General features: G+C 54.6%; 1 protein-coding gene across 1 annotated transcript in view; it reads left to right on the top strand.

The window, feature by feature from the left end:
* The first annotated feature begins 745 nt into the window (after positions 1–745).
* LCMT2 (leucine carboxyl methyltransferase 2) overlaps positions 746–24866 on the top strand; it is a 93985-nt gene continuing 69864 nt past the window's right edge. Inside the window, exons 1-4 of the mRNA XM_066589054.1 lie at positions 746–800; positions 915–1071; positions 1147–1336; positions 8189–8296. Coding sequence (XP_066445151.1) covers positions 746–800; positions 915–1071; positions 1147–1336; positions 8189–8296 — 510 coding nt within the window. The remainder of the gene's footprint in view (positions 801–914; positions 1072–1146; positions 1337–8188; positions 8297–24866) is intronic.

The raw sequence follows: 24866 nt of genomic DNA, 5'->3' as shown, positions 1-24866 counted from the left end.
CAGGCTGCCAGCACACAGTCACACTCGGCTTATTGCAGCTGTGATTGCTGACAGGCTGCCAGCATACAGTCACACTCGGCTTATTGCTGCTGTGATTGCTGACAGGCTGCCAGCACACAGTCACACACGGCTTATTGCAGCTGTGATTGCTGACAGGCTGCCAGCACACAGTCACTCGGCTTATTGCAGCTGTGATTGCTGACAGGCTGCCAGCACACAGTCACACTCGGCTTATTGCTGCTGTGATTGCTGACAGGCTGCCAGCACACAGTCACACGCACTCGGCTGCTGGCTGGAGTCCTCACCTCTCTCCTTTCCAGCCCACCCCGCCACGTCTGTTTCCTGTCCACAGCCCCTTGCAGGCCTAATAACGCAGTTGTTTCATTCGCCTTATCCTGGGGGTGGCGCTGCGATACAAGGATAGCTTTATTTCATCATTGTTGGGGGGAGTTTATTGATTTTTTGGCTTATTTTTGAGTTCTTTAGGGCACTTGAGATGTGATTGAGCACTAGAATAGTACACTGCAGTACTGCGTGACTCCTGTAATGCAGTGCACTATACACATGCTGTCTGATAGGCCCACTGCCGCGCTCTCTGTTGGCTTCTAGCTTCCATGGTTGTGATTGCGTCGTGGGGTGCCGGAGGAGATGTAGAGTGACAGTCCGGCTGTCCGGACCCCCTTCCCCCACTAGATTGCACCGGGGTCGTGTAGTGCTTGGTCACTAAGGGGTTAAGCCATTCTAGATGCGCTCTCCAGACGGTGACCACAACAAGGCATCACGCCAGAGTCCTGCCCTCCGTAAGACGCCGCTGGTAATGGCGCAGGCTGACGGAAGTGGTCGTCTATTGACAGGAGGAACTGTGTGAGGACCTGGCAGAGCTCATACCTTGTTCCCTCTTGTGTGCCCCTTAGACTCCATTGTCTTGGACTCGCCTGACTACAAACTCATCGGGGTGGACCTCGGCGATGTGGACGCGCTGGACTCTGCGCTGGCGGCGGCCGCCATCACATGGGACTGTCCCACCCTCCTCCTGGCAGAGGTGGTGCTGTGCTACATGGATCCCGCCCGGTAGGTAACGGCCAGAAGTAGTTGTGATGTGTAGTCGGTGACCTCTGACCCCACCATGACCTCTCTGCCCCTTAGATCTACGGATGTGATTGGCTGGTCGGCTCGCCGCTTCCCTCGCTCTCGCTTTGTGCTGTATGAACAGTTCTCCCCGGATGACGCCTTCGGTCAGGTGATGGTCGCTCACTTCAAGGCCTTGAATTCTGCCCTGCGCTCTGTGAGTGTTTACCCGCGGCTCCAGGACCAGCAGCAGAGGTTCCTGCACGCGGTAAGTGGCCTCCATACTGCCCTCGTAGACTTCATTCATAGAGGCCACGTTATAAGGCATATATATGACGGCCGGGAGGCGGTAGTATCTGCACCTACGTGATATACAGGGAGGCGGTAGTATCTGCACCTACGTGATATACAGAGAGGCGGTAGTATCTGCACCTACGTGATATACAGAGAGGCGGTAGTATCTGCACCTACGTGATATACAGAGAGGCGGTAGTATCTGCACCTACGTGATATACAGGGAGGCGGTAGTATCTGCACCTACGTGATATACAGGGAGGCGGTAGTATCTGCACCTACGTGATATACAGGGAGGCGGTAGTATCTGCACCTACGTGATATACAGGGAGGCGGTAGTATCTGCACCTACGTGATATACAGGGAGGCGGTAGTATCTGCACCTACGTGATATACAGAGAGGCGGTAGTATCTGCACCTACGTGATATACAGAGAGGCGGTAGTATCTGCACCTACGTGATATACAGGGAGGCGGTAGTATCTGCACCTACGTGATATACAGAGAGGCGGTAGTATCTGCACCTACGTGATATACAGAGAGGCGGTAGTATCTGCACCTACGTGATATACAGAGAGGCGGTAGTATCTGCACCTACGTGATATACAGGGAGGCGGTAGTATCTGCACCTACGTGATATACAGAGAGGCGGTAGTATCTGTACCTCCATCATCTACACAGAGAGACAGGGAGGCGGTAATATCTGTACCTCCATCATCTACAGAGAGAGAAAGGGAGGCGGTAGTATCTGTACCTCCATCATCTACACAGAGAGAGGGAGGCGGTAGTATCTGTACCTACGTGATATACAGGGAGGCGGTAATATCTGTACCTCCATCATCTACAATGAGACAGGGAGTCGGTAGTATCTGCACCTACGTGATATACAGGGAGGCGGTAGTATCTGCACCTACGTGATATACAGGGAGGCGGTAGTATCTGTACCTCCATCATCTACACAGAGAGACAGGGAGGCGGTAATATCTGTACCTCCATCATCTACAATGAGACAGGGAGGCGGTAATATCTGTACCTCCATCATCTACAGAGAGAGAAAGGGAGGCGGTAGTATCTGTACCTACGTGATATACAGAGAGGCGGTAGTATCTGCACCTACGTGATATACAGGGAGGCGGTAGTATCTGCACCTACGTGATATACAGGGAGGCGGTAGTATCTGCACCTACGTGATATACAGAGAGGCGGTAGTATCTGCACCTACGTGATATACAGGGAGGCGGTAGTATCTGCACCTACGTGATATACAGAGAGGCGGTAGTATCTGCACCTACGTGATATACAGAGAGGCGGTAGTATCTGCACCTACGTGATATACAGAGAGGCGGTAGTATCTGTACCTCCATCATCTACACAGAGAGACAGGGAGGCGGTAATATCTGTACCTCCATCATCTACAATGAGACAGGGAGGCGGTAATATCTGTACCTCCATCATCTACAGAGAGAGAAAGGGAGGCGGTAGTATCTGTACCTCCATCATCTACACAGTGAGAGGGAGGCGGTAGTATCTGTACCTACGTGATATACAGGGAGGCGGTAATATCTGTACCTCCATCATCTACAGAGAGAGAAAGGGAGGCGGTAGTATCTGTACCTCCATCATCTACACAGAGAGAGGGAGGCGGTAGTATCTGTACCTACGTGATATACAGGGAGGCGGTAATATCTGTACCTCCATCATCTACAATGAGACAGGGAGGCGGTAGTATCTGCACCTACGTGATATACAGGGAGGCGGTAGTATCTGCACCTACGTGATATACAGGGAGGCGGTAGTATCTGTACCTCCATCATCTACACAGAGAGACAGGGAGGCGGTAATATCTGTACCTCCATCATCTACAATGAGACAGGGAGGCGGTAATATCTGTACCTCCATCATCTACAGAGAGAGAAAGGGAGGCGGTAATATCTGTACCTCCATCATCTACAATGAGAAAGGGAGGCGGTAGTATCTGTACCTACGTGATATACAGAGAGGCGGTAGTATCTGCACCTACGTGATATACAGGGAGGCGGTAGTATCTGCACCTACGTGATATACAGGGAGGCGGTAGTATCTGCACCTACGTGATATACAGGGAGGCGGTAGTATCTGCACCTACGTGATATACAGAGAGGCGGTAGTATCTGCACCTACGTGATATACAGGGAGGCGGTAGTATCTGCACCTACGTGATATACAGAGAGGCGGTAGTATCTGCACCTACGTGATATACAGAGAGGCGGTAGTATCTGCACCTACGTGATATACAGAGAGGCGGTAGTATCTGTACCTCCATCATCTACACAGAGAGACAGGGAGGCGGTAATATCTGTACCTCCATCATCTACAATGAGACAGGGAGGCGGTAGTATCTGTACCTCCATCATCTACAGAGAGAGACAGGGAGGCGGTAGTATCTGTACCTCCATCATCTACAGAGAGAGACAGGGAGGCGGTAGTATCTGCACCTACGTGATATACAGAGAGGCGGTAGTATCTGCACCTACGTGATATACAGAGAGGCGGTAGTATCTGTACCTCCATCATCTACACAGAGAGACAGGGAGGCGGTAATATCTGTACCTCCATCATCTACAATGAGACAGGGAGGCGGTAGTATCTGTACCTCCATCATCTACAGAGAGAGACAGGGAGGCGGTAGTATCTGTACCCCCGTCATCTACAGAGAGAGACAGGGAGGCGGTAGTATCTGTACCTCCATCATCTACAGAGAGAGACAGAGAGGCGGTAATATCTGTACCTCCATCATCTACAATGAGACAGGGAGGCGGTAATATCTGTACCTCCATCATCTACAGAGAGAGAAAGGGAGGCGGTAGTATCTGTACCCCCGTCATCTACAGAGAGAGAAAGGGAGGCGGTAGTATCTGTACCTACGTGATATACAGAGAGGCGGTAGTATCTGCACCTACGTGATATACAGAGAGGCGGTAGTATCTGCACCTACGTGATATACAGGGAGGCGGTAGTATCTGCACCTACGTGATATACAGAGAGGCGGTAGTATCTGCACCTACGTGATATACAGGGAGGCGGTAGTATCTGTACCTACGTGATATACAGGGAGGCGGTAGTATCTGTACCTCCATCATCTACACAGAGAGACAGGGAGGCGGTAATATCTGTACCTCCATCATCTACAATGAGACAGGGAGGCGGTAGTATCTGTACCTCCATCATCTACAGAGAGAGAAAGGGAGGCGGTAGTATCTGTACCCCCGTCATCTACAGAGAGAGACAGGGAGGCGGTAGTATCTGTACCTCCATCATCTACAATGAGACAGGGAGGCGGTAGTATCTGTACCTCCATCATCTACACAGAGAGACAGGGAGGCGGTAATATCTGTACCTCCATCATCTACAATGAGACAGGGAGGCGGTAGTATCTGTACCTCCATCATCTACAGAGAGAGACAGGGAGGCGGTAGTATCTGTACCCCCGTCATCTACAGAGAGAGACAGGGAGGCGGTAGTATCTGTACCTCCATCATCTACAGAGAGAGACAGGGAGGTGGTAATATCTGTACCTCCATCATCTACAGAGAGAGAGGGAGGCGGTAGTATCTGTACCTACGTGATATACAGGGAGGCGGTAGTATCTGCACCTACGTGATATACAGGGAGGCGGTAGTATCTGCACCTACGTGATATACAGAGAGGCGGTAGTATCTGCACCTACGTGATATACAGGGAGGCGGTAGTATCTGCACCTACGTGATATACAGGGAGGCGGTAGTATCTGCACCTACGTGATATACAGAGAGGCGGTAGTATCTGCACCTACGTGATATACAGAGAGGCGGTAGTATCTGTACCTCCATCATCTACACAGAGAGACAGGGAGGCGGTAATATCTGTACCTCCATCATCTACAATGAGACAGGGAGGCGGTAGTATCTGTACCTCCATCATCTACAGAGAGAGACAGGGAGGCGGTAGTATCTGTACCTCCATCATCTACAGAGAGAGACAGGGAGGCGGTAGTATCTGCACCTACGTGATATACAGAGAGGCGGTAGTATCTGCACCTACGTGATATACAGAGAGGCGGTAGTATCTGTACCTCCATCATCTACACAGAGAGACAGGGAGGCGGTAATATCTGTACCTCCATCATCTACAATGAGACAGGGAGGCGGTAGTATCTGTACCTCCATCATCTACAGAGAGAGACAGGGAGGCGGTAGTATCTGTACCCCCGTCATCTACAGAGAGAGACAGGGAGGCGGTAGTATCTGTACCTCCATCATCTACAGAGAGAGACAGGGAGGTGGTAATATCTGTACCTCCATCATCTACAGAGAGAGAGGGAGGCGGTAGTATCTGTACCTACGTGATATACAGGGAGGCGGTAGTATCTGCACCTACGTGATATACAGGGAGGTGGTAGTATCTGCACCTACGTGATATACAGGGAGGCGGTAGTATCTGCACCTACATGATATACAGGGAGGCGGTAGTATCTGCACCTACGTGATATACAGGGAGGCGGTAGTATCTGCACCTACGTGATATACAGGGAGGCGGTAGTATCTGTACCTCCATCATCTACACAGAGAGACAGGGAGGCGGTAATATCTGTACCTCCATCATCTACAGAGAGAGAAAGGGAGGCGGTAGTATCTGTACCTCCATCATCTACAGAGAGAGACAGGGAGGCGGTAATATCTGTACCTCCATCATCTACAATGAGACAGGGAGGTGGTAATATCTGTACCCCCGTCATCTACAGAGAGAGACAGGGAGGCGGTAGTATCTGTACCTCCATCATCTACAATGAGACAGGGAGGTGGTAGTATCTGTACCTCCATCATCTACACAGAGAGACAGGGAGGCGGTAATATCTGTACCTCCATCATCTACAATGAGACAGGGAGGCGGTAATATCTGTACCTCCATCATCTACAATGAGACAGGGAGGCGGTAATATCTGTACCTCCATCATCTACAGAGAGAGAAAGGGAGGCGGTAGTATCTGTACCCCCGTCATCTACAGAGAGAGAGGGAGGCGGTAGTATCTGTACCTACGTGATATACAGGGAGGCGGTAGTATCTGCACCTACGTGATATACAGGGAGGCGGTAGTATCTGCACCTACGTGATATACAGGGAGGCGGTAGTATCTGCACCTACGTGATATACAGGGAGGCGGTAGTATCTGCACCTACGTGATATACAGGGAGGTGGTAGTATCTGCACCTACGTAATATACAGGGAGGTGGTAGTATCTGTACCTACGTGATATACAGGGAGGCGGTAGTATCTGCACCTACGTGATATACAGGGAGGCGGTAGTATCTGCACCTACGTGATATACAGGGAGGCGGTAGTATCTGCACCTACGTGATATACAGGGAGGCGGTAGTATCTGCACCTACGTGATATACAGGGAGGCGGTAGTATCTGTACCTCCATCATCTACAGAGAGAGACAGGGAGGCGGTAGTATCTTCACCTACGTGATATACAGAGAGGCGGTAGTATCTTCACCTACGTGATATACAGGGAGGCGGTAGTATCTGCACCTACGTGATATACAGAGAGGCGGTAGTATCTGTACCTCCATCATCTACAGAGAGAGACAGGGAGGCGGTAATATCTGTACCTCCATCATCTACAATGAGACAGGGAGGTGGTAATATCTGTACCCCCGTCATCTACAGAGAGAGACAGGGAGGCGGTAGTATCTGTACCTCCATCATCTACAATGAGACAGGGAGGTGGTAGTATCTGTACCTCCATCATCTACACAGAGAGACAGGGAGGCGGTAATATCTGTACCTCCATCATCTACAATGAGACAGGGAGGCGGTAATATCTGTACCTCCATCATCTACAATGAGACAGGGAGGCGGTAATATCTGTACCTCCATCATCTACAGAGAGAGAAAGGGAGGCGGTAGTATCTGTACCCCCGTCATCTACAGAGAGAGAGGGAGGCGGTAGTATCTGTACCTACGTGATATACAGGGAGGCGGTAGTATCTGCACCTACGTGATATACAGGGAGGCGGTAGTATCTGCACCTACGTGATATACAGGGAGGCGGTAGTATCTGCACCTACGTGATATACAGGGAGGCGGTAGTATCTGCACCTACGTGATATACAGGGAGGTGGTAGTATCTGCACCTACGTAATATACAGGGAGGTGGTAGTATCTGTACCTACGTGATATACAGGGAGGCGGTAGTATCTGCACCTACGTGATATACAGGGAGGCGGTAGTATCTGCACCTACGTGATATACAGGGAGGCGGTAGTATCTGCACCTACGTGATATACAGGGAGGCGGTAGTATCTGCACCTACGTGATATACAGGGAGGCGGTAGTATCTGTACCTCCATCATCTACAGAGAGAGACAGGGAGGCGGTAGTATCTTCACCTACGTGATATACAGAGAGGCGGTAGTATCTTCACCTACGTGATATACAGGGAGGCGGTAGTATCTGCACCTACGTGATATACAGAGAGGCGGTAGTATCTGTACCTCCATCATCTACAGAGAGAGACAGGGAGGCGGTAGTATCTTCACCTACGTGATATACAGAGATATACAGGGAGGCGGTAGTATCTGCACCTACGTGATATACAGAGAGGCGGTAGTATCTGTACCTCCATCATCTACAGAGAGAGACAGGGAGGCGGTAGTATCTGTACCTCCATCATCTACAGAGATATACAGGAGGGCGGTAGTCTCTGCACGTACGTGATAGATGGGCGACGGTGCAGTCTGTTCCCGCGCCAGCGTTCCTGAGGTCGGGGCATCTTCTCACTGTGTCTATGCCTTTCCTCTTCCAGGGCTGGCAGCAGTGTCGGGTCTTGGACATGAACGAGTTCTCCATGTCTTGCGTTACCGAATCAGAAAAGTTGCGCATTGACACTTTGGAGCCGTTTGATGAGTTTGAGGTGAGTTGCGTGCCGCCTGAAAATAATGACCCAACGCTATAGTGCCCCCTCCAACAGCGCAGCGCCACTCTCAAGAAGCAGGAAAGGATAGTCAGTCAGGTCAAGCCGGTACTCTTCACTCCATGACCCCATGACACTTAGGCAGACCCCTTACCTACCGCTCGCCCATGTACCCCAGATCTAATCAGACTACTCCGGGCATCCCCTGGCCATATACATAAGAATCACTGAGTTTACCCCCTGGATCCGTGCCCTCCTGGCCGTCCTTTTTGGGCATCCCCTGGCCATATACATAGAAAACACAGAGTTTACCCCTCTGGATCAATGCCCTCCTGGTCGGCCCCTCTGGGCAGCCCCTGGCCATATACATAGGGATCATGAAGTTTGCCCCTTTTATCCGTGCCCCCCTGGTCGGCCTCTCTGGGCATCCCCTGGCCATATACATAGGAATCACGGAGTTTACCCCCTGGATACGCGCCCTCCTGGTCGGCCTCTCTGGGCATCCCCTGGCCATATACATAGGAATCACGGAGTTTACCCCCTGGATACGCGCCCTCCTGGTCGGCCCCTTTGGCCATCCCCTGGCCATATACATAGGAATCACGGAGTTTACCCCCTGGATACGCGCCCTCCTGGTCGGCCCCTTTGGCCATCCCCTGGCCATATACATAGGAATCACGGAGTTTACCCCCTGGATACGCGCCCTCCTGGTCGGCCCCTTTGGCCATCCCCTGGCCATATACATAGGAATCACGGAGTTTACCCCCTGGATACGCGCCCTCCTGGTCGGCCCCTCTGGGCATCCCCTGGCCATATACATAGGAATCACGGAGTTTACCCCCTGGATACGTGCCCTCATGGTCGGCCTCTCTTGGCGTCTCCGGTTCAGCAACATCACCTTGTTAGCATTAAAGCAGCAACTTATGTAAGATGCGGGTTGCCCAGCCACAGGGAGGTCTCCAACAAGTCCAAAGAGCCCCCCCTAGGGTGCAGGATCCTCGGGGCCCCCAGGTGAGACTCCATGAATGAGAACGTCCCTTCAATAATCTCGCAGGACACTGCAGTCCCAGAACATTTGCAGAACGGTCCCATCAGCCAACGAGTATCGTGACACGTCGCTGAGGGAAGCGAACCCATACCGTGCAGTCTGGAGGGGGTGTAATATATCTGATGCAAGAACCTGACCTGAATAGGTCTGTCCCTAGCGCTAATCAGGGGGGGCCAGAACCCGCCAGTATGCCCCCAACCCCCACCCGACAACAGATCCGGAATACCAGTAACCCACTTCCGGTGACCCTCTCCTACATCGGAGCCAGATGCTGTATTAGCTGGGCATAGAGACTAGACAGTGGCTTCTCGAAGTTACACAGTGGCGCCAGGCCCTCCACAACCGAGACAGGGACAGTGGTATGGACAGACCTCGACTGAGCCCCGATCAAGTCTTAGCTGGTAGTATCTAAAGTACGAATGGCTTCTCTGCAGTGGTAGGAGCGTGCAGAAGGCACCGTCACTGACTATGGCAGACCCTCACCTCATGAAGGCCCCAGCAGCTGCAGGGCCCTGTGCCACACCTTGGGTGTTACCAGCATGGGAGCGGGTAGAGGGGCAGTAGAAGGGGCCACGCATCAGCATTGCTCTCAGACTCTGATCCGGGCCCGCCACCCTACGCTCCAGGCCACCACCGGGTTGTAATCTGACGAGGACGGCAGGGTGGGGTAAGGCTAGACCTCCCCAGCTCACCGGCAGGCACAGGGTCTCCAGCTGAATCCTGGGGGGACCTCTCCACAGGATGCGTAGTACAAGCCCATGGAGTGTGGAAGTAAAGCCATTTGGAACATGGAAGGGGAGTTATGCAAGACCTACAGAATCTTCAGCGACAGTTTCATTGCCTCCAGGGTTAGCGGTAGAGGCCCAGCGTGCCACCATCCCCCCCGCCCAGTCCAGAAGGGGGAATATATGAAGGTCACCAAAGGCAGAGACATCCACCGACACCCTTCTACCCACATAAGTTGTCTGAGCTGTCCAGTGGGGCAGGGGAAGCTCAGCCGCCGCCGGCTCCACTGCCACAAGGTGAGTTTTGTCCCAATTGACCTGAATGCCAGAGTGTAGGCCAAATGCATCAAACATGGTGAGTGCCGAGACAAGAGACGACTCCGGGTCCTGGAGAAAGAAGGATGGCATCCGCATACAGCGCTAATTGCGCAGTCTGAACCCCCTTATAATCGGCGACGTCCGGACCACAATTTCAATGGGCTCTATAGCAAGGGCGAATAGGGCAGAGGGCAGCCCTGCCGCGTGCCTCTACCCAGGGTAAACTGGGCAGAAACGTCGACATTGGTTCTAACATCGGCCACTGGAGAGTCATGCAAGATCCGTACCCATTTAATAAACGTTGGCCCGAACCGCCGCATCCCCGCCCACAAGTATCTCCATGGAGCCGGAGGCCTGTGCCTGGTCTGTAATCACCAGGGTGCGCCTCCCACAGTTAGTCTTCATAAGTCGCCTTAGGTTCATGTCTACTTCTGCCGGGCATGGAACCTGACTGGTCAGCGTGTATGACCTCCCCGAGGACCAAGTTCATGCGTGTGGGCAGTATTCTTGCAAGAATCTTAACGTCTTTGTTGAGGAGTGTCGGGCCGGTAGGAGCCGCAGCCCGCTGGGTCTTCTCCAGCTTTAGGGATCGTGACCATCAGGGCCCTGCGCATGGCATCCGGCAAGACTCCATCCCGCAGGATCGAGTCCTACAACGTTAGGAGCCGGGGGCCAGGAACTCTGAATTCTTTTATACCATTCCCCAGGAAGCCCATCCACGCCCGGGGATTTGCTATTGGGGGGCGACTTGATGGCCTCCGTTATTTCCTCGATGCTTAGATGGGCCATACTGGACTGGCTCAGCGTAGGAGAGAGTGTCCTCACGATGGCTTGTGGGTTCATCAGCTACGCTTAGAGCTGTAGAGATTTCTATAAAAATGGGCAAACGTTTGGTGGACTAGTTGTGGGTCATCTACCTGGGCACCCAAACCGTCTTGCACCGCCGCAGTTGCTGGCAGCATCTGGTCCTCTGTGGCCAAGTAGGGCCAGCAGGGGGCCATTCTTCTCCCCCTGGTCAAAAACCTGACGTCGGCTGTAAAGCAGTTTCTTTCTGGTGTATTCAGTTGATAGTAGTTTATATTCCCATCGTAAGCTGTTTAGGTCTAGCTATGCTTCTGGGGAGGGATTCGCTATGTGCCTGGCCTCTGCAGCAACAAGACGGCTCTTCAAGTCAAGCCGAGGGGTCCGCAGGGACCTTCTGTACTCCGCTATGGCTGACGTGAAGGACCCTCTAATGAAAGCCTTAAAAGCATCCCATAGAGTTAGCTCTGAGGCCGTCCCCTCGTTAACGTCCCAGTACAATCCCATCTCCTGCTCGGCAGACTCCTGCACCTCTCCCTGACTAGCCATAGGAGAATAAGTCTCCACAAAGGGTGACTACCCTCGGAGGTCAAGGACCAATTGGGGTGTGCAGGCGGTGTCCGACGGGTGTGCAGGCGGTGTCCGACGGGTGTGCAGGCGGTGTCCGACGGGTGTGCAGGCGGTGTCCGACGGGTGTGCAGGCGGTGTCCGACGGGTGTGCAGGCGGTGTCCGACGGGTGTGCAGGCGGTGTCCGACGGGTGTGCAGGCGGTGTCCGACGGGTGTGCAGGCGGTGTCCGACGGGTGAGCAGGCGGTGTCCGACGGGTGAGCAGGCGGTGTCCGACGGGTGTGCAGGCGGTGTCCGACGGGTGTGCAGGCGGTGTCCGACGGGTGTGCAGGCGGTGTCCGACGGGTGTGCAGGCGGTGTCCGACGGGTGAGCAGGCGGTGTCCGACGGGTGAGCAGGCGGTGTCCGACGGGTGAGCAGGCGCCATATTTTCTGCCACAAGTAGGATTGCGCCCATACAGGTACCCGGGCGATCCCGAGGCGGCTGGAGTAAAGCGTTCCCGCACTGAATCCAAAATAAGGTTAAAGTCCCCTACAAATTTTATTGGGGCAGGCTCAAGCAAACCACCCGTGCCATCACTTGGTGGAGGACTCTGATATCAGCAGGGGGTGGCAAATAAACGTGAGAAGCCGCCCCTGAAGGGTGCCTTGAAGGATCAAGAAATGTCCCGCGGCGTCACTGCGGATCTGTCGGAAAGCCAAGTGGGCTGACCAGGACACGGACTCCTCCAGCATCATTGGAGTAGGTAGCGTGGTGCACAGAGCCCATAGGGGCCCGCTAAGTGCAAGTATCCTAGGGCCCACTGAAATGGTATTATATGGGGGAGGGAATCTTAAGAAAAGTGAAAACCAAGACTCTTTTAACTCCTTAAGGACCAGGCGCAGTAAATCTACGGCTCCTAGGCTTATAGTAAAATGACGGCGCGCTTTAAGTCCGCGGGGAAAAGAAGAATTAAGATCTGCAGCGGATCAGCGCCCCCATAGGAATGCATTGACCACAGATAAATACCCGCGGGTCGTCAATAAAAGTGCATTACAAAAAATTCTGGAGCATGAAAAAAAATGGACATGCTCCATTTTCGTGCGGTTCTCCCGCGGGGGGGGGGGGGCTCCCGCAGGCTTCTATGGAAGCCGTCCGGATCCGCGGCACACTCGCACCTGAATTAAACTCACCTGCTCCGGGCGATGCAGGTCTTCCTTCCTTCGCGGCCGTGAGCTTCTTCCTTCGGCCCGGCGGATGTGCCCGGCGCATGTACGCGGCATGCAGCTGGCGTGCCGAGCACATCCGCCGGGCCCAAGAAAGAAGATCCGGCCGCGAAGAAGAGAAGACGGGCACGGCCCGCAGCAGGTGAGTTTACTCTTCTTTTCAGCGCTCATGTCCGCGGGCCTCCATGGAGAATCCGTAGCGGGCCTGATTTTCCCCGTGGACATGAGGCCTAAGCCTGCTTCTGCAATCAATAAGAGGACGGACGGGTTGTCTAACCCAGGGGAGAGGGCAGCGGGGGTATTTAACCCTTTCTGCCTTTTCCTTTGCAGAGTACACAGCGCTCATTGAGCACGATGAACTAGAAAGTGGAAGTGTAGCTTTGACTCCGGGGGCCTGGAGGGTCATGTGACTGCCAGGGCTCCCGGCTACAGCAGAGCTGGAGGGTCATGTGACTGCCAGGGCTCCCTGCTACAGCAGAGCTGGAGGGTCATGTGACTGCCAGGGCTCCCGGCTACAGCAGAGCTGGAGGGTCATGTGACTGCCAGGGCTCCCTGCTACAGCAGAGCTGGAGGGTCATGTGACTGCCAGGGCTCCCTGCTACAGCAGAGCTGGAGGGTCATGTGACTGCCAGGGCTCCCTGCTACAGCAGAGCTGGAGGGTCATGTGACTGCCAGGGCTCCCTGCTACAGCAGAGCTGGAGGGTCATGTGACTGCCAGGGCTCCCTGCTACAGCAGAGCTGGAGGGTCATGTGACTGCCAGGGCTCCCGGCTACAGCAGAGCTGGAGGGTCATGTGACTGCCAGGGCTCCCTGCTACAGCAGAGCTGGAGGGTCATGTGACTGCCAGGGCTCCCGGCTACAGCAGAGCTGGAGGGTCATGTGACTGCCAGGGCTCCCTGCTACAGCAGAGCTGGAGGGTCATGTGACTGCCAGGGCTCCCTGCTACAGCAGAGCTGGAGGGTCATGTGACTGCCAGGGCTCCCTGCTACAGCAGAGCTGGAGGGTCATGTGACTGCCAGGGCTCCCTGCTACAGCAGAGCTGGAGGGTCATGTGACTGCCAGGGCTCCCTGCTACAGCAGAGCTGGAGGGTCATGTGACTGCCAGGGCTCCCGGCTACAGCAGAGCTGGAGGGTCATGTGACTGCCAGGGCTCCCTGCTACAGCAGAGCTGGAGGGTCATGTGACTGCCAGGGCTCCCTGCTACAGCAGAGCTGGAGGGTCATGTGACTGCCAGGGCTCCCTGCTACAGCAGAGCTGGAGGGTCATGTGACTGCCAGGGCTCCCTGCTACAGCAGAGCTGGAGGGTCATGTGACTGCCAGGGCTCCCTGCTACAGCAGAGCTGGAGGGTCATGTGACTGCCAGGGCTCCCTGCTACAGCAGAGCTGGAGGGTCATGTGACTGCCAGGGCTCCCGGCTACAGCAGAGCTGGAGGGTCATGTGACTGCCAGGGCTCCCTGCTACAGCAGAGCTGGAGGGTCATGTGACTGCCAGGGCTCCCGGCTACAGCAGAGCTGGAGGGTCATGTGACTGCCAGGGCTCCCGGCTACAGCAGAGCTGGAGGGTCATGTGACTGCCAGGGCTCCCTGCTACAGCAGAGCTGGAGGGTCATGTGACTGCCAGGGCTCCCGGCTACAGCAGAGCTGGAGGGTCATGTGACTGCCAGGGCTCCCTGCTACAGCAGAGCTGGAGGGTCATGTGACTGCCAGGGCTCCCGGCTACAGCAGAGCTGGAGGGTCATGTGACTGCCAGGGCTCCCTGCTACAGCAGAGCTGGAGGGTCATGTGACTGCCAGGGCTCCCTGCTACAGCAGAGCTGGAGGGTCATACTAGACTCTGCCCAGCTCTGCCAGTGACCAATGTCACTACAGGGGTTACCTCCCCTGTAACTGGGGCTCCTATGGATACCCCGGCTACCATAGAAAAAGTGTCAAAAAAACCCCCTGAATGCCCCCCAGAGGTGTCACGTGACGTCACGGGGACACAGATAGTAAAGCACATACTTACATACATCAGTAAGACAACAATATAGACCTGAGAGAGAAAACAATAATAATAATCTGTATGTGTACAGCACCAACATATCCCGCAGCGCTTATTATATATATATCCCTGTATACTGTGTGCGGAGGGGTACCATATAGATGTATACTGCCCTGTGTACAGCGGGGGGTAATATATCTATATATAGCCCTGTATACTGTGTGCGGAGGGGTACCGTATAGACGTATACTGCCCTGTGTCATGTGTGTGAGTGTATATATATATATAATCTGTATGTGTACAGCGCCACCATATCCCGCAGCACTTATTATATATATAGCCCTGTATACTGTGTGCGGAGGGGTACCGTATAGCTGTATACTGCCCTGTGTCATGTGTGTGAGTGTATATATATATATAATCTGTATGTGTACAGCGCCACCATATCCCGCAGCACTTATTATATATATAGCCCTGTATACTGTGTGCGGAGGGGTACCGTATAGACGTATACTGCCCTGTGTCATGTGTGTGAGTGTATATATATATATAATCTGTATGTGTACAGCGCCAACATATCCCGCAGCGCTTATTATATATATAGCCCTGTATACTGTGTGCGGAGGGGTACCGTATAGCTGTATACTGCCCTGTGTCATGTGTGTGAGTGTATATATATATAATCTGTATGTGTACAGCGCCAACATATCCCGCAGCGCTTATTATATATATAGCCCTGTATACAGTGTGTGGAGGGGTACCGTATAGACGTATACTGCCCTGTGTCATGTATACTGTGTGCGGAGGGGTACCGTATAGCTGTATACTGCCCTGTGTCATGTATATAGATAATAATCTTTATTTGTATAGCGCCAACATATCCCGCAGCGCTTACATAGACAGGGGGATACAGAGAGACAGAAGGACAAACATTACAGAACCACGGTTACATAGTAATCAGCTGATGGAAACAATAGGGGTGAGGGTCCGGCTCCAACGAGCTTACACACTACAGGTAATGGGGTGATAGAGAAGGTAAAGGGGCTGGAGATGTGCGCGGTATGGGGGGCTGGAGATGTGCACGGTATGGGGGGGTGGAGATGTGCACAGTATGGGGGGTGGAGATGTGCACGGTATGGGGGGGTGGAGATGTGCACGGTATGGGGGGGTGGAGATGTGCACGGTATGGTGGGGTGGAGATGTGCCCGGTATGGGGGGGGTAGAGATGGGCACGGTATGGGGGGGTGGAGATGTGCACGGTATGGGGGGGGTGGAGATGTGCACGGTATGGGGAGGTGGAGATGTGCACGGTATGGGGGGGTGGAGAAGGGCACGGTATGGGGAGGTGGAGATGTGCGCGGTATGGGGGGGTGGAGATGTGCACGGTATGGGGGGGTGGAGATGTGCACGGTATGGGGAGGTGGAGATGTGCACGGTATGGGGGGGTGGAGAAGGGCACGGTATGGGGAGGTGGAGATGTGCGCGGTATGGGGAGGTGGAGATGGGCCCGGTATGGCAGGGGTGGAGATGTGCACGGTATGGGGGGGGTGGAGATGTGCACGGTATGGGGGGGTGGAGATGTGCACGGTATGGGGGGGTGGAGATGTGCACGGTATGGCGGGGTGGAGATGTGCATGGTATGGGGGGGTGGAGATGTGCACGGTATGGGGGGGTGGAGATGTGCACGGTATGGGGAGGTGGAGATGGGCACGGTATGGGAGGTGGAGATGGGCCCGGTATGGCAGGGGTGGAGATGTGCACGGTATGGGGGGGGGTGGAGATGTGCACGGTATGGGGGGGTGGAGATGTGCACGGTATGGGGGGGTGGAGATGTGCACGGTATGGGGAGGTGGAGATGGGCACGGTATGGGGAGGTGGAGATGTGCACTGTATGGGGGGTGGAGATGTGCACGGTATGGCAGGGGTGGAGATGTGCACGGTATGGGGGGGGTGGAGATGTGCACGGTATGGGGGGGTGGAGATGTGCACGGTATGGGGGGGTGGAGATGTGCACGGTATGGGGAGGTGGAGATGGGCACGGTATGGGGAGGTGGAGATGTGCGCGGTATGGGGAGGTGGAGATGTGCACGGTATGGGGAGGTGGAGATGTGCACGGTATGGGGAGGTGGAGATGTGCACGGTATGGGGGCTGGAGATGTGCACGGTATGGGGGGGGTGGAGATGTGCACGGTATGGGGGGGTGGAGATGTGCACGGTATGGGGGGTGGAGATGTGCACGGTATGGGGGGGTGGAGATGTGCACGGTATGGCGAGGTGGAGATGTGCACGGTATGGGGGGTGGAGATGTGCACGGTATGGCGAGGTGGAGATGGGCACGGTATGGGGGGGTGGAGATGTGCACGGTATGGGGGGGTGGAGATGTGCACGGTATGGGGGGGTGGAGATGTGCACGGTATGGGGGGTGGAGATGTGCACGGTATGGGGGGGTGGAGATGTGCACGGTATGGCGGGGTGGAGATGTGCACGGTATGGCGGGGTGGAGATGTGCACGGTATGGCGGGGTGGAGATGTGCACGGTATGGCGGGGTGGAGATGTGCACGGTATGGCGGGGTGGAGATGTGCACGGTATGGCGGGGTGGAGATGTGCACGGTATGGGGGGGTGGAGATGTGCACGGTATGGCGAGGTGGAGATGTGCACGGTATGGGGGGTGGAGATGTGCACGGTATGGCGAGGTGGAGATGGGCACGGTATGGGGGGGTGGAGATGTGCGCGGTATGGGGGGGTGGAGATGTGCACGGTATGGGGGGGTGGAGATGTGCACGGTATGGGGGGGTGGAGATGTGCACGGTATGGGGGGGTGGAGATGTGCGCGGTATGGGGGGGTGGAGATGTGCACGGTATGGCGGGGTGGAGATGTACACGGTATGGGGAGGTGGAGAGTGAGGGGTGATATACACATAGACAATGGTCAGACATTTAGCCGTGTGACGGCAGGATCAGTATGACTGCAGGAGCGGTTTATGATGGCTAGCAGGGATTGCAGTCAGTAGGTCAGGGAGCATGTTATCAGGCGGAGTACAGAGAGGTTTGTTTAGGGGATGCGGTATGCCTCCCTGAAGAGGTGCGTTTTTAGAGCACGCCTGAAGTTCTGCGAGTCCTGGATTGCTCTGGTAGCCTTTGGTAGTGCGTTCCAGAGGACCGGTGCTGCTCTGGAGAAGTCTTGGAGGCGGGAATGAGAAGTTCGAATTAAAGGGGCGCTCAGTCTGATTTCGTTAGCAGAGCGGAGGGCGCGGACTGGGTGGTGGATTGAGATGAGGGAGGCGATATAGGGGGGCGCTGCACTGTGGATGAGGGATACAATATAGGGGGCGCTGCACTGTGGATGAGGGATACAATGTAGGGGGCGCTGCACTGTGGATGAGGGATACAATATAGGGGGGCGCTGCGCTGTGGATGAGGGATACAATATAGGGGGGCGCTGCACTGTGGATGAGGGATACAATGTAGGGGGACGCTGTGCTGTGGATGAGGGATACAATATAGGGGGGCGCTGCGCTGTGGATGAGGGATACAATATAGGGGGCGCTGTGCTGTGGATGAGGGATACAATATAGGGGGGCGCTGCGCTGTGGATGAGGGATACAATATAGGGGCGCGCTGCGCTGTGGATGAGGGATACAATATAGGGGGTGCTGCGCTGTGGATGAGGGATACAATATAGGGCGGAGCTGTGGATGAGGGATACAATATAGGGGGGCGCTGCGCTGTGGATGAGGGATACAATATAGGGGGGCGCTGTGCTGTGGATGAGGGATACAATATAGGGGGCGCTGTGCTGTGGATGAGGGATACAATGTAGGTCGGTGCTGTGCTGTGGATGAGGGATACAATATAGGGCGGTGCTGCGCTGTGGATGAGGGATACAATGTAGGGGGCGCTGCACTGTGGATGAGGGATACAATGTAGGGCGGCGTGGTGCTGTGGATGAGGGATACAATATAGGGGGGCGCTGTGCTGTGGATGAGGGATACAATATAGGGGGCGCTGCGCTGTGGATGAGGGATACAATATAGGGGGGCTCTGCGCTGTGGATGAGGGATACAATATAGGGGGCGCTGCGCTGTGGATGAGGGATACAATATAGGGGGGCGCTGCACTGTGGATGAGGGATACAATATAGGGGGCGCTGTGCTGTGGATGAGGGATACAATATAGGGGGGCGCTGCGCTGTGGATGAGGGATACAATATAGGGGGGCGCTGCACTGTGGATGAGGGATACAATGTAGGGGGGCGTGGTGCTGTGGATGAGGGATACAATATAGGGGGTGCTGCGCTGTGGATGAGGGATACAATATAGGGCGGAGCTGTGGATGAGGGATACAATATAGGGGGGCGCTGCGCTGTGGATGAGGGATACAATATAGGGGGGCGCTGTGCTGTGGATGAGGGATACAATATAGGGGGCGCTGTGCTGTGGATGAGGGATACAATATAGGGCGGTGCTGCGCTGTGGATGAGGGATACAATGTAGGGGGCGCTGCACTGTGGATGAGGGATACAATGTAGGGCGGCGCGGTGCTGTGGATGAGGGATACAATATAGGGGGGCGCTGTGCTGTGGAGGAGGGATACAATGTAGAGGGCGCTGCGCTGTGGATGAGGGATACAATATAGGGGGGCGCTGCACTGTGGATGAGGGATACAATGTAGGGCGGCGCGGTGCTGTGGATGAGGGATACAATATAGGGGGGCCCTGCGCTGTGGATGAGGGATACAATGTAGGGCGGTGCTGTGGATGAGGGATACAATGTAGGGCGGCGCGGTGCTGTGGATGCGGGACACAATGTAGGGCGGCGCGGTGCTGTGGATGAGGGATACAATATAGGGGGGCGCTGCACTGTGGATGAGGGATACAATGTAGGGCGGCGCTGCGCTGTGGATGAGGGATACAATATAGGGGGGCGCTGCGCTGTGGATGAGGGATACAATGTAGGGCGGTGCTGTGGATGAGGGATACAATGTAGGGCGGCGCTGCACTGTGGAGGAGGGATACAATGTAGGGCGGTGCTGAGGAGGAGGGATACAATATAGGGGGGCGCTGCGCTGTGGATGAGGGATACAATATAGGGGGGCGCTGCGCTGTGGATGAGGGATACAATATAGGGGGGCTCTGCGCTGTGGATGAGGGATACAATGTAGGGGGGTGCTGCGCTGTGGATGAGGGATACAATATAGGGGGGTGCTGCGCTGTGGATGAGGGATACAATATAGGGGGGCGCTGCGCTGTGGATGAGGGATACAATATAGGGGGCGCTGCGCTGTGGATGAGGGATACAATATAGGGGGGCGCTATGCTGTGGATGAGGGATACAATATAGGGGGGTGCTGCGCTGTGGATGAGGGATACAATATAGGGGGGCGCTGCGCTGTGGATGAGGGATACAATATAGGGGGCGCTGCGCTGTGGAGGGCTTTATGGATGAGGCTGGTGAGTGTGAATTGTATTCTGTATGTAACGGGCAGCCAGTGCAGTGACTGGCACAGGGCAGAGGCGTCCGAGTAGCGGCTGGACAGGAAGATGAGCCTGGCTGCCGCATTCAGGATGGATTGGAGAGGGTAGAGTCTGGTGCGGGGGGCCGATCAGCAACGGGGTGTAATAATCGAGCCGGGAGTGGATGAGGGCAACAGTGAGCGTTTATAGCGCGTCTACAGTGAGAGAAGAGCGGATTCCTGCGATGTTCTTGAGGTGCAGCTGACATGTTCGGGCCAGAGATTGGATGTAGGGGGTAAAGGAGAGATCAGAGTCAAATATGACCCCAAGGCAGCGGGCATGCTGGGAGTTATGGTGCCACACACTGAGATGGAGATGCCAGGAGGAGGGCGGTTAGTGGAGGGTGGAAATACCAGCAGGTCAGTTTTAGAGAGGTTTAGTTTAGGTAGAGAGAGGACATAGTGTTAGAGACAGCAGAGAGACAGTTGGGGATGTTCTGGAGTAAATAACCCCAAACCATCGCCGCACGCGCCCTGTAAACCAAAACCATACGTACCATATATCGAAACGTCCGAAATAACGTTCACATACTTTATTTTAGCATAAATATACAAAATAAAAAAAAGAAGTATAAATGTAAAAAATTAGAGCTGAGCGATCGTCCTCGGTAAGGCGGATTTCACAATCGAGCACCGCGATTTTTGAGTACTTCACTACTCAGGTGAAAAGATTCGGGTGGCGCCGGGGGTGAGCGGGGGATGGCGTGGTGGACCGGGGGGTTGTGGGGGGGAGAGGGAGAGAGAGAGAGCTCCCCCCTGTTCCCCACTGCTACGCCCCGCTCCACCACGCCATCCCCCGCTCACCCCCGGCGCCACCCGAATCTTTTCACCTGAGTAGTGAAGTACTCAAAAATCGCGGTGCTCGATTGTGAAATCAGCCTTACCGAGGACGTCCGCTCATCTCTATTAAAAATCTTTTTTTTTTTTTAGATTTTTACACCCAAATAAAACTAGAAAACGGAAAAAGGAAGTGAAAAAGATACTTAAGGAATCGCCCTATATGTCACGAAAAAAAACACAGCAAAAATAATTTTGGTAGCTGAAGGGAAGCAATACGGCAGTAAAATCCCTAAAGTGTCGGGTCCTTAAGGGGTTAAATTTAGATTTCCAGCCTGTAGTTGCAAGAGACCAGTTTAAGATCCGTGCTAGCCATTGCAGTAGAGTTGGTCATCATCCATGAAGAGCCTAGAGAAGCAGACGGCCTATACATATAACCCCCGGCCCATCCCCCGAACTACGGACCGGTGTACATCCCGTAATTCACAGCTTTTATAAGGGGCGTAAGGCCTGCCCCCAGAACACGAACTAGAACACCTAAAACAGAGAAGGCACCGATAGTCATAGAACCCCCCCGCCAGAGAGTAGGGACAGCATCATGTAGACGGGGGCAAAGAGTAGGGACAACATCATGTAGACAGGGGCAAAGAGTAGGGACAACATCATGTAGACGCGGGCAAAGAGTAGGGACAGCATCATGTAGACAGGGGCAAAGAGTAGGGACAACATCATGTAGACGGGGGCAAAGAGTAGGGACAACATCATGTAGACAGGGGCAAAGAGTAGGGACAACATCATGTAGACGCGGGCAAAGAGTAGGGACAGCATCATGTAGACAGGGGCAAAGAGTAGGGACAACATCATGTAGACGCGGGCAAAGAGTAGGGACAACATCATGTAGACGGGGGCAAGGAGTAGGGACAACATCATGTAGACAGGGGCAAAGAGTAGGGACAACATCATGTAGACAGGGGCAAAGAGTAGGGACAACATCATGTAGACGCGGGCAAAGAGTAGGGACAACATCATGTAGACGGGGGCAAGGAGTAGGGACCACATCATGTAGACGGGGGCAAGGAGTAGGGACAACATCATGTAGACGGGGGCAAAGAGTAGGGACAACATCATGTAGACGGGGGCAAAGAGTAGGGACAACATCATGTAGACGGGGTCAAAGAGTAAGGACAACATCATGTAGACGGGGTCAAAGAGTAGGGACAACATCATGAAGGCGCGGGCAAAGAGTAGGGACAACATCATGTAGACAGGGGCAAAGAGTAGGGAGAACATCATGAAGGCGCGGGCAAAGAGTAAGGACAACATCATGTAGACAGGGGCAAGGAGTAGGGACAACATCATGTAGACAGGGGCAAGGAGTAGGGACAACATCATGTAGACGGGGTCAAAGAGTAAGGACAACATCATGTAGACGGGGTCAAAGAGTAGGGACAACATCATGAAGGCGCGGGCAAAGAGTAGGGACAACATCATGAAGGCACGGGCGAAGAGTAGGGACAGCATCATGTAGACGGGGGCAAAGAGTAGGGACAACATCATGAAGGCGCGGGCAAAGAGTAGGGACAACATCATGAAGGCGCGGGCAAAGAGTAGGGACAACATCATGTAGACGGGGGCAAAGAGTAGGGACAACATTATGTAGACGGGGGCAAAGAGTAAGGACAACATCATGTAGACGGGGTCAAAGAGTAGGGACAACATCATGAAGGCGTGGGCAAAGAGTAGGGACAACATCATGTAGACGGGGTCAAAGAGTAAGGACAACATCATGTAGACAGGGTCAAAGAGTAGGGACAACATCATGAAGGCGCGGGCAAAGAGTAGGGACAACATCATGTAGATGGGGTCAAAGAGTAGGGACAACATCATGTAGGCGCGGGCGAAGGGTAGGGACAATATCATGAAAGCACGGGCGAAGAGTAGGGACAGCATCATGTAGGCGCAGGCAAAGGGTAGGGACAACATCATGTAGGCGCGGGCTGTCCCACTATGTCATATACATGCCTTGATTCCCCGGGGTGACACCCCTAAGGCTCTTTGACTCAAGGAGGGGGAGGTCCACCAGGGGAAGACCACAGAACACTGCTGGGCTCCCGGGAAAATCAGAAAATGGTATCACCATGTAACCGCGTGGGGTCCGGCTGAATAGGATGTATCCCCATGGGTCCGGCTGGATAAGATGTACCCCTGTGGGTTCCGGCTGTATACGATGTACCCCCGTGGGTTCCGGCTGTTTACGATGTATCCGCGTGGGGTCCGGCTGTATGTGATGTATCCCCATGGGGTCCGGCTGTATGCGATGTATCCCCATGGGGTCCGGCTGTATGCGATGTATCCCCATGGGGTCCGGCTGTATGCGATGTATCCCCATGGGGTCCGGCTGTATGTGATGTATCCCCATGGGGTCCGGCTGTATGCGATGTATCCCCATGGGGTCCGGCTGTATGCGATGTATCCCCGTGGGGTCCGGCTGTAGCGATGTATCCCCGTGGGGTCCGGCTGTATAGGATGTACCCCCGTGGGTTCCGGCTGTTTACGATGTATCCGCGTGGGGTCCGGCTGTATGTGATGTATCCCCATGGGGTCCGGCTGTATGCGATGTATCCCCATGGGGTCCGGCTGTATGTGATGTATCCCCATGGGGTCCGGCTGTATGCGATGTATCCCCGTGGGGTCCGGCTGTATACGATGTACCCCCGTGGGTTCCGGCTGTTTACGATGTATCCGCGTGGGGTCCGGCTGTATGTGATGTATCCCCATGGGGTCCGGCTGTATGCGATGTATCCCCGTGGGGTCCGGCTGTAGCGATGTATCCCCGTGGGGTCCAGCTGTATACGATGTACCCCCTTTGGGTCCGGCTGTATGCGATGTACCCCCGTGGGGTCCGGCTGTATGCGATGTACCCCAGTGGGGTCCGGCTGTATGCGATGTACCCCCGTTGGGTCCGGCTGTATGCGATGTACCCCCGTGGGGTCCGGCTGGATAAGATGTACCCCCGTGGGGTCCGGCTGGATAAGATGTACCCCCGTGGGGTCCGGCTGTATGTGATATGCCCCCGTGGGTTCCAGCTGTCTATGATGTATCCCCGTGGGGTCCGGCTGTGTGTGATGTATCCCCGTGGGGTCCGGCTGTGTGTGATGTATCCCCGTGGGGTCCGGTTGTGTGTGATGTATCCCAGTGGGGTCCGTCTGGATGCACTGTATCCCCGTGGGGTCCGGCTGTATGTGTTGTATCCCCGTGGGGTCCGGCTGTATGCGATGTATCCTCGTGGGGGTCCGACTGTGTGCGATGTACCCCCGTAGGGTCTGGCTGCTTATGATGTAACCCCGTGGGGTCCGGCTGAATAGGATGTATCCCCATGGGGTCCGACTGTATGCGATGTACGCCAGTGGGGTCCGGCTGGATCTGATGTACCCGCATGGGGTCCGGCTGGTTCCGATATACCCCCGTGGGGTCCGGCTGTATACAATGTACCCCAGTGGAGTCCGGCTGTATGCGATGTACCCCCATGGGGTCGTACTAGATATGATGTAACCCCGTTGGGTCCGGCTGTATGCAATGTACCCCAGTGGAGTCCGGCTGTATACAATGTACCCCCGTGGGGTCCGACTAGATA

Source organism: Eleutherodactylus coqui, chromosome 1, assembly GCF_035609145.1.
Source record: "Eleutherodactylus coqui strain aEleCoq1 chromosome 1, aEleCoq1.hap1, whole genome shotgun sequence".
Lineage (NCBI taxonomy): Eukaryota > Metazoa > Chordata > Amphibia > Anura > Eleutherodactylidae > Eleutherodactylus > Eleutherodactylus coqui.
Note: the sequence above shows the minus strand (reverse complement) of the source record. Positions and strands in the feature narration are given on the sequence as shown.